This window comes from Pseudophryne corroboree, chromosome 3 (genome assembly GCF_028390025.1).
Source record: "Pseudophryne corroboree isolate aPseCor3 chromosome 3, aPseCor3.hap2, whole genome shotgun sequence".
In the NCBI taxonomy this organism is placed as follows: domain Eukaryota; kingdom Metazoa; phylum Chordata; class Amphibia; order Anura; family Myobatrachidae; genus Pseudophryne; species Pseudophryne corroboree.
This window is the reverse complement of record NC_086446.1, coordinates 671555507-671571760: the sequence shown is the minus strand read 5'-3', so window position 1 is coordinate 671571760 and position 16254 is coordinate 671555507. Positions and strand designations below refer to the sequence as shown.

The following is a 16254-nucleotide window of genomic DNA, read 5'->3' as shown; positions in this document are numbered from 1 at the left end:
AGAGGTTACAAAAGATCCCACGGATTGGATAGGCCAATTGGGGCGCAGAGTGAGTGAAGGCACTAGTTGAACTTTCACCGTCGCCTTACCGCGGGCAATCTGGTCTGTTTGTGAGAATTAGCTAAGACAGCAATATCTACAAACGATGGGGGCCAGTTGTTCAAAGAAGGGACGTCCAACAAGGGTTCACGTTGGTAGTTGCTGGCCCAAAGGGTCCGCAAGGTATCAGGTATTCAAAGAATGGGAACGAATGACAGAGGATGATGGGGAACAGTCTCCCCGGGTAGGCAGTCTGAACCCTGAGGTATTACAGAACCTACGAAAAAGGATAGGTCTAATAAAATCTGCCAAGCAGAGGATTAGACAAAATGATTGTTCACAGTTATGGCAACGGGAAAGTGAAATACAAGGAGAATTAGCTCATACAGCTGACTCTCACCTTGGTGAGAGAAATGTGGCAATGGGAGAGAAGGTGGTTACAGAGAATGGCACACTGGTGTATGATAAAAATGCACTTAGCAACTGTATTATAAATGATAAGAATAATTGTAATAAACGTAACAATGATAATTGCAATACTGTTCAATGTACAACTGTTAACCTGTGCAAGTCGCACCCCATGTTAAACTTCCCTCAGGATTACCAGCAAGAAAGTGAGCCCAGAACGATGTCGGCACCTTTTCCAGCAGCCACCACACAAGACATCCAGGTGGACGCGACCAATTCGGTAAAGGCAATAATCAAACCCCCTAACGGAGGGTCAGGTGAGGTCGTGTCCACAGGTACGTACGGTGTTATATATCATGCACAAACAAATGTACCTCATATTGAAGAACCAACACAAGATGATGTCATTGAATTTAGTCCTGTCAGGGTGATCACAGTCTCCAATGGGAAGACTGACGCTCAGGGAATCATTCCCGTCAAGGACAGTGCAATGCGCCGTCCCTGGTCTCGGACAGAATTAAGGTCAATTATGTCTGAATTCCCTGATCCTAGGAAAGATCTAGTTGCATGTCAGAGATTTATTAAAGAACTAGGAAACTCCACAGAACCCACCAACAAAGATTGGCGGACAGTGCTGAGGGCATGTTAGCCCTCCAGCGTTGACCCTGCGAAATTTATTGCTGATTGTAAATTAGACACAGAGGTACCTCGTACGGAGGAACACAATCAGGAATGTATTAAGCAGATCATTCGACAGTTAGGAGTATATTTCCCAGCCGTTGTCGAGTGGAAAGAAATCTTCTCCATAAGACAAAACGAAGGGGAAAGTATTTCTAATTATTTCGAACGAGCACTGCAAGTAATGGCTAGAGACACTGGGATCACAGACATCAAAACAAATGCACAGCATAAAGAAGTAGCGGTTAAGTTATTAATGAATGGTTTAAAGGAGGTGTTGAGAACAAAGGTACAGACCACCAACCCAAACTGGAGAAATATCTCGGTGGCTGCACTAAGAAAGTCCGCTGTTGGGCATGAGCAAAACATCAGCAAGCACAGGGAAACACAGAGACGTAAGGAGCCTCAGATCCCTGTGGTTAAGTCCAAGGTGATAAGGTGTTATAATTGCCAGAAGGAAGGCCATTATGCAAGAGATTGTAGATCAAGAAATTTACAGAAGGTATATCAACCCCCTAGACAACAACATAACCATGGTATCCAAGGAATCAGGGAAGTACAGGGAAAGCGGTTGATGGTGATGAGCATCCAAGCGTTTGAGGAGGCATCAAATCAACCAAGACCTCAGGTCACTGGCACTTGGAGGAAGCCCAAGGCTTGTTACATTTGTAAAAGAGAAGGGCATTATGCCAGCAACTGTAACAGCTCACATAAAGTCAGACCCCCTAGACAAGAACACGAGCAGAGTTACGACACTTGGAATTATAATCAGGTATCACGCATGTCAAATTTTGGTCCACACATATAATTTATGATTAGGAAAGTTGATCATTAACCTTGATAAAGCCTGAGGTAACAGTTAATGAAATTGGGAGGTCATTCCTTGAAGACACAGGAATGACCGGGTAAAAATTGTAATGTATCTGTAAAATGTTTCTTTTTCCCCATCTCTGACGTTCACCACAACAGCTCCAACATCACCTGACTACCTGACCTTTTCAGAAGTCTACCAAACCCCAGTATGACCAACCAGCATCGATGTATCCTGGCCAGATACAAAGGGTGGAGTATGGAAATACTGGTGGGAGAGACTATGCAAAGATACCATTGGACATGTAGATGTGACAGCCTGATGGTGAACGGAAGATCTGACAATGTTTCGTTGTTTATTGTTGGTTTATGTAACACATATATATGAATTGTTCTCTCTCTCTTTTGTTTTTTTTTTTCTTCTTTCTCTTTCTCATGTTTTAAAGATGGTATGTCACACATCAGATAGACAAATGGTAATGCAAGATTTTTGCTCCTTACAGAGAGATCGCTGATTTGGAAGGAATATTGTATCACCGGAGTGTTCGTTTGGAAGACTGAGAGACAGCACCTTTGAGATGACAACAGAACAAGAAGAACAACAAAGACTAGAGAACTAATTATCGTAACAAGTTTCTCTCCCCCTCAAACTGTTTTTGTACCCCCATTACAAATGTCTTTTTCTCCTCCTGTAAGATGGACTCGCCCCAAGAGACTGTGATCCGGATTTTCCTGTTGACCATGATGTTGACCAGAGCAGTCTGTTTCGGTGAGAGTACCAGTGAGGTCGAGAAAGGATCCAGAATGGGTTTCTGATGACTGAGACGGAGGCGTAAATTTCCAATAGCAACACAATCACCAAGCAAAGGCGAGTACCAGAAAACGATCTAGCAGCCATGTTATTTGTAGACAATGTGAAGGATTGTTAGCTGAAGAAAATTGCATCCGTAGGCATTGTAATAACTTAGTTGAGGATGGGTGCATAAAGAAATGTCAGTCCAGTTTTAATATCCATATGGATCGGCATCCATTGAGTGACTATCACTCCTTAGTGGGTAAAGTATTAAATCAGACAGACTGTTGGGTATGCTCTCAAGTACCTCAAGGCCATAGCAAATCAGGACTAGTACCATTCCCTTTAACGGTAGGAGAGGTACTTGAGCTAAGTGGACAAGTATCACTGAAATGTATGACGACACATTCAGGTATACGGGGAGAGAGTTACAAGCCTACAAAACAGAACTGGTTCAGCATAGGATGATTCTCAATTATCTCACAGCTGTGACAGGCGGGTATTGTGTTACCCTAGCGACTCAATATGGAATAAAGTGTTGCACGTATATTACAAACAGCACGGAGGACCCAGCCGAGGTCATAGACCAAAAGATGGATGACATCTTGCAATTAAAATGGGAGTTCCGAAGGAAACACAATCTCACCCTTGCCGCTGTGGGTAATGAGCTGACCAGTTGGGTGTCATGGTTGAACCCACGAAATTGGTTCTCTGGTTTAGGAGAATGGGCCCAAGGTATTATCATGGATGTAGGGAAATTTCTTTTGTGTATTCTGGGTGTCATCATATTGGTCGGTCTGATATTTAGATGCGTTCGGGTTTTAACGAAGTGTAAACATAGTGCCCGAGTGATGAGTTTAAGAAGTGAAGATACTGCAATAACAACGACTAATTTGATTTATGACCCAACGATAGAGACAATGTTGTGATGAAAATGTGATTCCACAGTCCGTTTCTTTCACCCGTTTCTCCTTTGTTTTTCTCCAAGGTACAAAGACCCGCTTGGAAGAAGGATTTGAAGACCACATTTATACAAAGATTTTTTTTATGGACTATGTTGCCGGCCCCAAATATCCCTAGTGACTTTAATGAAAACGCTAGCCCAGAACTTTAGTGATTTAAAATTTTATGGACATTGAAACGGCTTTGCTCGCATTATAGCAAAAGCCCAAAGAGACTACAGTCAACATGTACATCAAGACAAGACATCAGACAAGACCTCAATCGGCAAATGTATATTAAACTCACATAGTTTATGACTGCATTTACCATAATTGCTTCTTATCTTCATTTCTACAACCTTCAGGTAATGACACACATAGTCAATAGGGAATATAGACACAGATATCAGCACTCACATATCCCCCCATTCATGTATCATCAACTAAAATGTGCTCCCCCATTTTGTTGCAACCAAAAGCCGAAAAGAGCTCAGTAAAGTTTGACAGCCATTCCACAGGCCCGTAATACGGGATAAGAAGGAATTCAAATGTATACTTCGCAATACCTCGAAGCTTGATTTAAAACACGTACGGCACAATGATACATGACCCCTCAAACATGGACTCATACACACATGCTTCTACTATCTCACTAGGTCATACCTTTTTCCCACCTTCTTCTCTTCTCCCTTACCCAATCATAGAAATGTATTATACATGACATATATTTTTCTCTTTTTGAACTGTTTTAGGAAGTGGCAGTTATTGGTGACTGCCAAAGGGTGGACTGTCAAAGTCAGAAAAATATCACGCTACACGTTGCCATATATTCACCTCATGCGCGTGCCTGCTGCATGTGCACATTCTCTCCCGTGCGTGCGGATATACGCAGCCGCGTGATGGCGCCTCGGCCATGCGCTCGAGCGTGTGGTATGTGCATTTACGGTAGAGTTTGTGTGCATCTAGCGGGCGACTCAATCGTTTAATGATAGAACCAAATAGCATGTTTTATAGGTAATGTTCCCTTTAGTAATAACTGTAAGTTTGTTTAATGTGACTTGTTCACGGACTTGGGAATCCCTCTTTGCGTGGTACAAAGGGTCTGTTTAAGGTTGAACAGTGGTGTCTGGTACCTAACCGAAGAGTATTTTAATAGCAATAATCCGGTGTTGGTTAGGTAAAGATTAATCGCTCCTGCGTGTAGTTATGGCCATTAGTAGTTTCTGGACATATTCTATATTTGCAGTTCATTATCCATGCGGCGGGAATCCGGAGATTCCCACCCACCTGAGCTGTTTGAAATAGTCACAGCCCACCTGTTCAAACTAACCTATGACCTTTTGATATGATGCGGGGAGACATTCCTGTGTCCAATGAACAATGAGATTGTAGGTCCCTTTGTAGTATACTGTACTCAGTGTATATAAGATCAGCCAGCCTGAGCAGCTCCCCCTCACTCCACAAACGGTTTTCATATTGACTAACTCGGAGCTGGTGCCAGACTGCGCAGCGATCGTTCCCAGTGTGTGTAAGTAATTCTCTGTAATCATCTCGCTCTTTGTTTGTATTGGCCACATTCTCTCTCTCTCTCTGTTTAGTATAAGATTGTAACAATATTGTATATTTCTGTCTAGATAATCTGTTAGAATTATATGTTAGTCTGTAGTGTATGACTTGTAACTGTTTACCTTTTTCAATATAACTAAAAGCTTGTTAGTAAAGGTGTTGGATCCTTAGCACGGTATCGTGTGTTCATTACATTGCAGTGGGTAATAGGAGCGTCTCGATCGCTCAAACAGCTTTAGTGTTAACAAGGTTAAGCAGCGTTATATCGCTACAGTGTTTCAGTACAAGGTTTACAGTATAAGAGTATCCTTTCTGTGTGTTACATTCAAGGTTTATTGATTGTCATCTTGTAAGCGTCTGCGCCGCTCGTGATCTCCTCGTGGTCCCGAGCGTAGCATTACGGTAGTCGCTCGCCTATAGCGTGCTCGACACCACGCATTAAGCTGTGAGCGAGCGTGCCGCATGTGCGTCTCGATCACGGCCGAGCGTATGCTACGCTAAGTGCGTACCCTTACGGTACCCCATACGCCAATTGCGTACTCTGTCTCTTACCCATTTTTGTGAAGCTTATAAGGTAATTTAAATCAGCATTATCAATATATATACATATATATATATATATATATATATATATATATATAGTACAGTATCAAGTCAGATGCACAATGGCTGTTTTTTATTATTATTATTATTATTATTATTTTTATTATTACCAGTTATTTATATAGCGCACGCACATTTCACAGCACTTTACAGACAATATTGGTCATTCACATCAGTCCCTGCCCCAGTGGAGCTTACAATCTATATTCCCTACCGCATGTACATGCACACACATTCACGCTAGGGCTTATTTTGTTGGGATCCAATTAACCTATCAGCATCCGTACTGCTGTTCTTTAGTGGGGATATGGTTGGAATACCGGCAGGCAGAATCCTGACCACCAGAATGCCGGCAGCGCCGCAGCAGCTATTCCCACTCCTGGCTGTCCACGACAATAGAACCTGTGGCGAGCGAAGCAAGCCACCGAGCCCACAAGGGGCTTTGTTCCACTCGCACCCTTGCCGGCAGAGTGACGGTCGGGATTCCAGCGTTCGTATTTTCACTAGTGATGAGCGGGTTCGGTTTCTCGGAAACCGAACCCCCCCGAACTTCACGCTTTTTACACGGGTCCGAGGCAGACTCGGATCTTCCCGCCTTGCTCGGTTAACCCGAGCGCGCCCGAACATCATCATCCCGCTGTCGGATTCTCGCGAGGCTCGGATTCTATCGCGAGACTCGGATTCTATATAAGGAGCCGCGCGTCGCCGCCATTTTCACACGTGCATTGAGATTGATAGGGAGAGGACGTGGCTGGCGTCCTCTCCGTTTAGAATAGAAATAGATAGTGAGAGTGAGACACTTGATTTACTGGAGCTTAGGAGTACTCAGAGAGTGCAGAGTTTACTAGTGACTGACCAGTGACCACCAGTGCAGTTTTATTATTATTTAATATAATCCATTCTCTGCCTGAACAAAAACGATACACAGTGACACAGTATACCATATCTGTGCTCGCCTCAGTGTGCTGCATCATCTATGTATATCTGACTGTGCTGAGTGCTCACTGCTCACACAGCTTAATTGTGGGGGAGACTGGGGAGCAGTTATAGCAGGAGTACATTAACAGTGCACACTTTTGCTGCCAGAGTGCCACTGCCAGTGTGACTGACCAGTGACCAGTGACCACCAGTATATTGTGATTGTCTGCCTGAAAAGTTAAACACTCGTCGTGTGGTGTTTTTATTCTATAAACGCATTCTGCTGACAGTGTCCAGCAGGTCCGTCATTATATAATATATACCTGTCCTGCAGTAGTGATATATATATATTTTTTATATCATTATCATCCAGTCTATACTAGCAGCAGACGCAGTACGGTAGTCCACGGCTGTAGCTACCTCTGTGTCGGCAGTCGCTCGTCCATAATTGTATACCTACCTGTGGTGGGTTTTTTTTTTTCTATCTTCTTCATACTAGTAGTTAACTTTAGGAGACTGCAGTGCTGACAGTGTCCAGCAGGTCCGTCATTATATAATATATACCTGTCCGGCTGCAGTAGTGATATATATATATTTTTTATATCATTATCATCCAGTCTATATTAGCAGCAGACGCAGTACGGTAGTCCACGGCTGTAGCTACCTCTGTGTCGGCAGTCGCTCGTCCATCCATAATTGTATACCACCTACCTGTTGTGTTTTTTTTTCTTTCTATCTTCTTGATACTAGTAGCTTACTTTAGGAGTCTGCAGTGCTGACAGTGTCCAGCAGGTCCGTCATTATATAATATATACCTGTCCGGCTGCATTAGTGATATATATATATTTTTTATATCATTATCATCCAGTCTATATTAGCAGCAGACGCAGTACGGTAGTCCACGGCTGTAGCTACCTCTGTGTCGGCAGTCGCTCGTCCATCCATAATTGTATACCACCTACCTGTGGTGTTTTTTTTTTTCTATCTTCTTGATACTAGTAGCTTACTTTAGGAGTCTGCAGTGCTGACAGCGTCCAGCAGGTCCGTCATTATATAATATATACCTGTCCGGCTGCAGTAGTGATATATATATATTTTTTATATCATTATCATCAAGTCTATATTAGCAGCAGACGCAGTACGGTAGTCCACGGCTGTAGCTACCTCTGTGTCGGCAGTCGCTCGTCCATCCATAATTGTATACCACCTACCTGTTGTGTTTTTTTTTTTCTATCTTCTTGATACTAGTAGCTTACTTTAGAAGTCTGCAGTGATGACAGTGTCCAGCAGGTCCGTCATTATATAATATATACCTGTCCGGCTGCAGTAGTGATATATATATATATTTTTTATATCATTATCATCCAGTCTATATTAGCAGCAGACGCAGTACGGTAGTCCACGGCTGTAGCTACCTCTGTGTCGGCAGTCGCTCGTCCATCCATAATTGTATACCACCTACCTGTTGTGTTTTTTTTTTTTTCTATCTTCTTGATACTAGTAGCTTACTTTAGGAGTCTGCAGTGCTGACAGTGTCCAGCAGGTCCGTCATTACATAATATATACCTGTCCGGCTGCAGTAGTGATATATATATATTTTTTATATCACTATCATCCAGTCTATATTAGCAGCAGACGCAGTACGGTAGTCCACGGCTGTAGCTACCTCTGCGTCGGCAGTCGCTCGTCCATCCATAATTGTATACCACCTACCTGTGGTGTTTTTTTTTTTTTCTATCTTCTTGATACTAGTAGCTTACATTAGGAGTCTGCAGTGCTGACAGTGTCCAGCAGGTCCGTCATTATATAATATATACCTGTCCGGCTGCAGTAGTGATATATATATATTTTTTATATCATTATCATCCAGTCTATATTAGCAGCAGACGCAGTACGGTAGTCCACGGCTGTAGCTACCTCTGTGTCGGCAGTCGCTCGTCCATCCATAAGTATACTAGTATCCATCCATCTCCATTGTTTACCTGAGGTGCCTTTTAGTTGTGCCTATTAAAATATGGAGAACAAAAATGTTGAGGTTCCAAATATAGGTAAATATCAAGATCGACTTCCACCTCGTGCTGAAGCTGCTGCCACTAGTCATGGCCGAGACGATGAAATGCCAGCAACGTCGTCTGCCAAGGCCGATGCCCAATGTCATAGTACAGAGCATGTAAAATCCAAAACACCAAATATCAGTAAAAAAAGGACTCAAAAATCTAAAATAAAATTGTCGTCGGAGAAGCGTAAACTTGCCAATATGCCATTTACCACACGGAGTGGCAAGGAACGGTTGAGGCCCTGGCCTATGTTCATGGCTAGTGGTTCAGCTTCACATGAGGATGGAAGCACTCAGCCTCTCGCTAGAAAAATGAAAAGACTCAAGCTGGCAAAAGCACAGCAAAGAACTGTGCGTTCTTCGAAATCACAAATCCACAAGGAGAGTCCAATTGTGTCGTTTGCGATGCCTGACCTTCCCAACACTGGACGTGAAGAGCATGCGCCTTCCACCATTTGCACGCCCCCTGCAAGTGCTGGAAGGAGCACCCGCAGTCCAGTTCCTGATAGTCAGATTGAAGATGTCAGTGTTGAAGTACACCAGGATGAGGAGGATATGGGTGTTGCTGGCGCTGGGGAGGAAATTGACCAGGAGGATTCTGATGGTGAGGTGGTTTGTTTAAGTCAGGCACCCGGGGAGACAACTGTTGTCCGTGGGAGGAATAGGGCCATTGACATGCCTGGTGAAAATACCAAAAAAATCAGCTCTTCGGTGTGGAAGTATTTCAACAGAAATGCGGACAACATTTGTCAAGCCGTGTGTTGCCTTTGTCAAGCTGTAATAAGTAGGGGTAAGGACGTTAACCACCTCGGAACATCCTCCCTTATACGTCACCTGCAGCGCATTCATCATAAGTCAGTGACAAGTTCAAAAACTTTGGGCGGAAGCAGTCTACTGACCAGTAAATCCCTTCCTCTTGTAACCAAGCTCACGCAAACCACCCCACCAACTCCCTCAGTGTCAATTTCCTCCTTCCCCAGGAATGCCAATAGTCCTGCAGGCCATGTCACTGGCAATTCTGACGAGTCCTCTCCTGCCTGGGATTCCTCCGATGCATCCTTGCGTGTAACGCCTACTGCTGCTGGTGCTGCTGTTGTTGCTGCTGGGAGTCGATGGTCATCCCAGAGGGGAAGTCGTACTCGTAAGACCACTTTTACTACTTCCACCAAGCAATTGACTGTCCAACAGTCCTTTGCGAGGAAGATGAAATATCACAGCAGTCATCCTGCTGCAAAGCGGATAACTGAGGCCTTGGCATCCTGGGCGGTGAGAAACGTGGTTCCGGTATCCATCATTACTGCAGAGCCAACTAGAGACTTGTTGGAGGTACTGTGTCCCCGGGACCAAATACCATCTAGGTTCCATTTCTCTAGGCAGGCGATACCGAAAATGTACACAGACCTCAGAAAAAGACTCACCAGTGTCCTAAAAAATGCAGTTGTACCCAATGTCCACTTAACCACGGACATGTGGACAAGTGGAGCAGGGCAGGCTCAGGACTATATGACTGTGACAGCCCACTGGGTAGATGTATGGACTCCCGCCGCAAGAACAGCAGCGGCGGCACCAGTAGCAGCATCTTGCAAACGCCAACTCTTTCCTAGGCAGGCTACGCTTTGTATCACCGCTTTCCAGAATACGCACACAGCTAAAAACCTCTTACGGCAACTGAGGAAGATCATCGCAGAATGGCTTACCCCAATTGGACTCTCCTGTGGATTTGTGGCATCGGACAACGCCAGCAATATTGTGTGTGCATTAAATCTGGGCAAATTCCAGCACGTCCCATGTTTTGCACATACCTTGAATTTGGTGGTGCAGAATTATTTAAAAAACGAGAGGGGCGTGCAAGAGATGCTGTCGGTGGCCAGAAGAATTGCGGGACACTTTCGGCGTACAGGCACCACGTACAGAAGACTGGAGCACCACCAAAAACGCCTGAACCTGCCCTGCCATCATCTGAAGCAAGAAGTGGTAACGAGGTGGAATTCAACCCTCTATATGCTTCAGAGGTTGGAGGAGCAGCAAAAGGCCATTCAAGCCTATACAACTGAGCACGATATAGGAGGTGGAATGCACCTGTCTCAAGCGCAGTGGAGAATGATTTCAACGTTGTGCAAGGTTCTGCAACCTTTTGAACTTGCCACACGTGAAGTCAGTTCAGACACTGCCAGCCTGAGTCAGGTCATTCCCCTCATCAGGCTTTTGCAGAAGAAGCTGGAGACATTGAAGGAGGAGCTAACACAGAGCGATTCCGCTAGGCATGTGGGACTTGTGGATGGAGCCCTTAATTCGCTTAACAAGGATTCACGGGTGGTCAATCTGTTGAAATCAGAGCACTACATTTTGGCCACCGTGCTCGATCCTAGATTTAAAACCTACCTTGGATCTCTCTTTCCGGCAGACACAAGTCTGCTGGGGTTCAAAGAACTGCTGGTGACAAAATTGTCAAGTCAAGCGGAACGCGACCTGTCAACATCTCCTCCTTCACATTCTCCCGCAACTGGGGGTGCGAGGAAAAGGCTCAGAATTCCGAGCCCACCCGCTGGCGGTGATGCAGGGCAGTCTGGAGCGACTGCTGATGCTGACATCTGGTCCGGACTGAAGGACCTGACAACGATTACGGACATGTCGTCTACTGTCACTGCATATGATTCTCTCCCCATTGAAAGAATGGTGGAGGATTATATGAGTGACCGCATCCAAGTAGGCACGTCAGACAGTCCGTACTTATACTGGCAGGAAAAAGAGGCAATTTGGAGGCCCTTGCACAAACTGGCTTTATTCTACCTAAGTTGCCCTCCCACAAGTGTGTACTCCGAAAGAGTGTTTAGTGCCGCCGCTCACCTTGTCAGCAATCGGCGTACGAGGTTACATCCAGAAAATGTGGAGAAGATGATGTTCATTAAAATGAATTATAATCAATTCCTCCGTGGAGACATTGACCAGCAGCAATTGCCTCCACAAAGTACACAGGGAGCTGAGATGGTGGATTCCAGTGGGGACGAATTGATAATCTGTGAGGAGGGGGATGTACACGGTGATATATCGGAGGATGATGATGAGGTGGACATCTTGCCTCTGTAGAGCCAGTTTGTGCAAGGAGAGATTAATTGCTTCTTTTTTGGTGGGGGTCCAAACCAACCCGTCATTTCAGTCACAGTCGTGTGGCAGACCCTGTCACTGAAATGATGGGTTGGTTAAAGTGTGCATGTCCTGTTTATACAACATAAGGGTGGGTGGGAGGGCCCAAGGACAATTCCATCTTGCACCTCTTTTTTCTTTCATTTTTCTTTGCGTCATGTGCTGTTTGGGGAGTATTTTTTGGAAGGGCCATCCTGCGTGACACTGCAGTGACACTCCTAGATGGGCCAGGTGTTTGTGTCGGCCACTTGGGTCGCTTATCTTAGTCACACAGCGACCTTGGTGCGCCTCTTTTTTTCTTTGCATCATGTGCTGTGTGGGGACTATTTTTTGGAAGGGCCATCCTGCGTGGTGACACTGCAGTGCCACTCCTAGATGGGCCAGGTGTTTGTGTCGGCCACTTGTGTCGCTTAGCTTAGTCACACAGCGACCTTGGTGCGCCTCTTTTTTTCTTTGCATCATGTGCTGTTTGGGGACAATTTTTTTGAAGTGCCATCCTGTCTTGATTGACACTGCAGTGCCACTCCTAGATGGGCCAGGTGTTTGTGTCGGCCACTTGTGTCGCTTAGCTTATCCATCCAGCGACCTCGGTGCAAATTTTAGGACTAAAAATAATATTGTGAGGTGTGAGGTGTTCAGAATAGATTAAAAATGAGTGGAAATTATGGTTATTGAGGTTAATAATACTATGGGATCAAAATGACCCCCAAATTCTATGATTTAAGCTGTTTTTGAGGGTTTTTTTGTACAAAAACACCCGAATCCGAAACACACCCGAATCCGACAAAAAAATTTCAGGGAGCTTTTGCCAAAACAAGTCCGAATCCAAAACACGGCCGTGGAATCGAATCCAAAACCAAAACCCGAAAAATTTCCGGTGCAAATCACTATTTTTAACAAACACATTTAATTTATGGTACCCTAAATACCTATCTGTTCCAAAAAAAAAAAATACAAAACTCTCTTGATTAAAATAAAAATATAATAAAATATTATTCCCAGCAAAGCCGATACAGCTTCCTAAACACAGACTGATGGCAGGAAAAGGGTTACAGCTTAAAATACACATTTCTATAATTCTTATTTACAATTGATAGGTCAAATGACAGGTAGGATTCATGCAACAACCCAGCATCAACTTGCAAAAATGACCAGAAGGCTTATCAAATTATTTGTGAAGGGACCAAAGTGCACTTATCACCTTGCAATTATCACTGGTTTATCACTTCCATATGCCTTCTCCAGGTTAATACATCTGCCCCAATATTATTAATGTATAGGGGGATGTACTGTACAGTATAATCACCTATGCTTAGGATTTCCGGGTACACCATCCACACAGGTGGTATCAGCCTGCGCCCAGGCATAAAGCACACATAGGGTGTGTACACACGGTGAGATCCTTGCTATGTCCTATTTTTACTTGCGATTTCCCTTGAACTCCCCGGAGGCCAGATAGGACAGATTTTGACTAACTTTTCTTGAGATCTGTACTATGTGTGCTTACGATTTTGGCTTTTTGTGAGATTTTGGCTTATGTGAGATGTCACTGACATATGAGATGAACTAGATAGTACACCGATCTAGCAAGGATTGACTTGCCTGCACAGTCTATCTTTTCTTGCGATGCCGACCTGGCGGGGCCGCGCATCGGGATCGCAAGGTGACTTTCACCTTGCGATCTGCACTAACTTTTCTTACGATTTTGACTATATAGTCAAAATTTTAAGAAAAAATCTCACCGTGTGTACACACCCTAAGAATAATATCCCCACAGGAGAGTATGTAAAGAAGGGAAACAATCCAGGTGCTACAAAGCTGAAGCAATCTAAACAAACTGCTGGCACTCAGCACATAACAGATTATGGAAAGTGAAGAACAGCTCCCTTACAATTACATGCTAGACAGATACCACTGGCAGCTGCCAGGAACATACCTTGGCCTGCTACTTCACGTACAGGAGAAGCCATACCAGGAGGAGTAGTGCTGTGGGAGAACAGCTTGCAGGCAATGCCCACACAATAGGAAGAAATAGTTGTACAGTAGTTTCAAAACTTTTTCTGAAGTTTCCATAAAGTTGCACAAACTTAAACTGCATCCAGGTCATATATACCGTTACGGCAGATATAAATCAGAGCTTGAACTACAGGCATCTGAACATTTTGTCATGCTTATTCCCTGAAAGCGAGTTTGTGAAAGTGAAACTATATGATTCAGTGAGCATGTGCAAAGGAACGCCTCATACAGTGTGTCCATGGGAGCAATTCTGTCTGCATACATACCTTTCCATACCCTATTTGTTGCTGTGGATTGTATATTTTTTCCCATAGCATATACATTTAGCTGTATTATTTTCATCCTATCACAATTACCTATTACCTTTTTCCATATATTGACACCATCCACACTCCAGAGTTATACTTTAACTATTTCATGTTCATCCATACATAATATTCTGTTCAACATTATCTTGTTACTCCCAGTCTTATGTCCACATTTTATTAGCGTCACATCTTTATAAAAGTATCCTATTTACACCTATTTTATTTTGCATTAATATATTCATGGTTTCTCCATCTATTGACTTACAATGACAATTACACAGTACGTAGACTTCACTACATCACTCTGTGGCAGTAAGGAGGGTGTAATGGTTAGCATTACTGCCTCACAACTCAGAGGTCACGGGTTTGATTCCCACCTCGGCCCTAACTGAGTGAAGTTGTATATTCTCCCTGCGCCTGCGTGGGTTTCCTCCCACAATCCCAAAAAATAATGATAGGTTAATTGGCTCCTGACCAGTGCTTAAAGTGGTCCTAGTGAGGTGGTGGAACTCACCCCCTTCCCCATAGCGCCAATGTAACAAAGGTATTGCGCACGCAGTGGGGGCGTGGTCTAAAAAAAGGGGCGTGTTACACAATAGTAATAATGCCCACAGTAGTAGCACCCCATAATACACATAATGCCCACAGCAGTAGCGCCTCTTATACAATGCCCACAGTGGTGGTGCCCCTTATATAGAGCCCATAGTAGTGGTGCCCCTTATGCAATGCCCGCAATAGCAGTGCCCCTTATGTCCCCAGGAGTGATGCCCCTTATGAAGTGCCCCCTTTACAATGCCCTCATTAGTAGTGCCCCCAGTAGTAATGCCCCTGTGTAATATTGCCCCCAGTAGTAATGTTGCCTGTAGTAATGCCCCCAGTAGTTTAGCCGCTGTAGTTATGCCCCCAGTAGTAATGTCCCTGCAGTTATGCCCCCAGTAGTAATGCCCTCCTGTAGTTTGCCCCCAGTAGTTAGCTCCCTTGTAGTTTGTCCCCAGTAGCTTGCCCCCAGTAGTTTGCCCCCAGCAGTTTGCACCCAGTAGTAATGTCCCCCAGTAGTTTGCCCCAGTAGTAATGCCCCCAGTAGTTTGCCCCCAATAGATGCCCCTCAGTAGTTTGCCCCCCAGTAGTAATGCCCTCCTGTAGTTTGCCCTCAGTAGCTTGCCCCAGTAGTAATGTCCCCCAGTAGTTTGCCCCCCAGTAGATGCCCCCCAGTAGTAATGCCCCCAGTAGTTTGCTCCAGTAGATGACCCTCAGTAGTAATGCCCCCCCAGTAGTTTGCCCCCAGTAGATGCCCCCCAGTAGTAATGCCCCCAGTAGTTTGCCCCAGTAGTAATGTCCCCTCAGTTGTTTGCCCCCAGTAGATGCCCCTCAATAGTTTTCCCCCCAGTAGTAATGCCCCCCCCCCCAGTAGTTTGCCCCCCAGTAGATGCGCCGCTACACAAATTTAAAAAAAAACCCACAACACACCATACTTACCAAGCCCCGCTCCGTGTCCGGCCACTGCAGTCATCTGGACGTCCGCTCCTTGGCACTATGGGAGAGACGTCATGACGTCTCTCCCATAGCGCACAGTGACTGCGCAGGAAGCAGGAGCTCAGTACTGAGCTCCTGCCTCCGGCTGCCGTTGTGCAGGGAGATGGGCGCCCGCTCGCAACACAATCTCAGCGGGCGCCCGTCATCTCCCTGCTGCGGCGCCGGGGACACATGGGGTGAGGTGAGCCAGAGGAATGGAACGCAAGTGGAACTGACGGAACGCAGTTCCGCCCCGTTCCGGCTCACTTTAACCGCTGCTCCTGACAATAAAATTAACCCTAGTGTGTGCATGTACATGGGCAGACAAGATGGGCCAAGTGGTTCTTGTCTACCGTCAATTATATGTTTCTATCTTTACTGACCTACATAGAGAAAGAGGACCAACATCTAACCCAAGAGACCTCCCTCACACCTGGTGGAAACACGATGCCCAACCAATCA

At 44.9% G+C, this 16254-nt stretch overlaps 1 protein-coding gene across 1 annotated transcript in view; it reads right to left on the bottom strand.

Moving 5' to 3' along the window:
- The window catches only part of LOC135057399 (uncharacterized), a 76344-nt gene extending 62205 nt beyond the window's left edge, over positions 1-14139 (bottom strand). Inside the window, exon 1 of the mRNA XM_063963288.1 lies at positions 13893-14139. Coding sequence (XP_063819358.1) covers positions 13893-13926 — 34 coding nt within the window. The 5' untranslated portion in view covers positions 13927-14139. The remainder of the gene's footprint in view (positions 1-13892) is intronic.
- Between the last annotated feature and the right edge of the window lie 2115 nt (positions 14140-16254).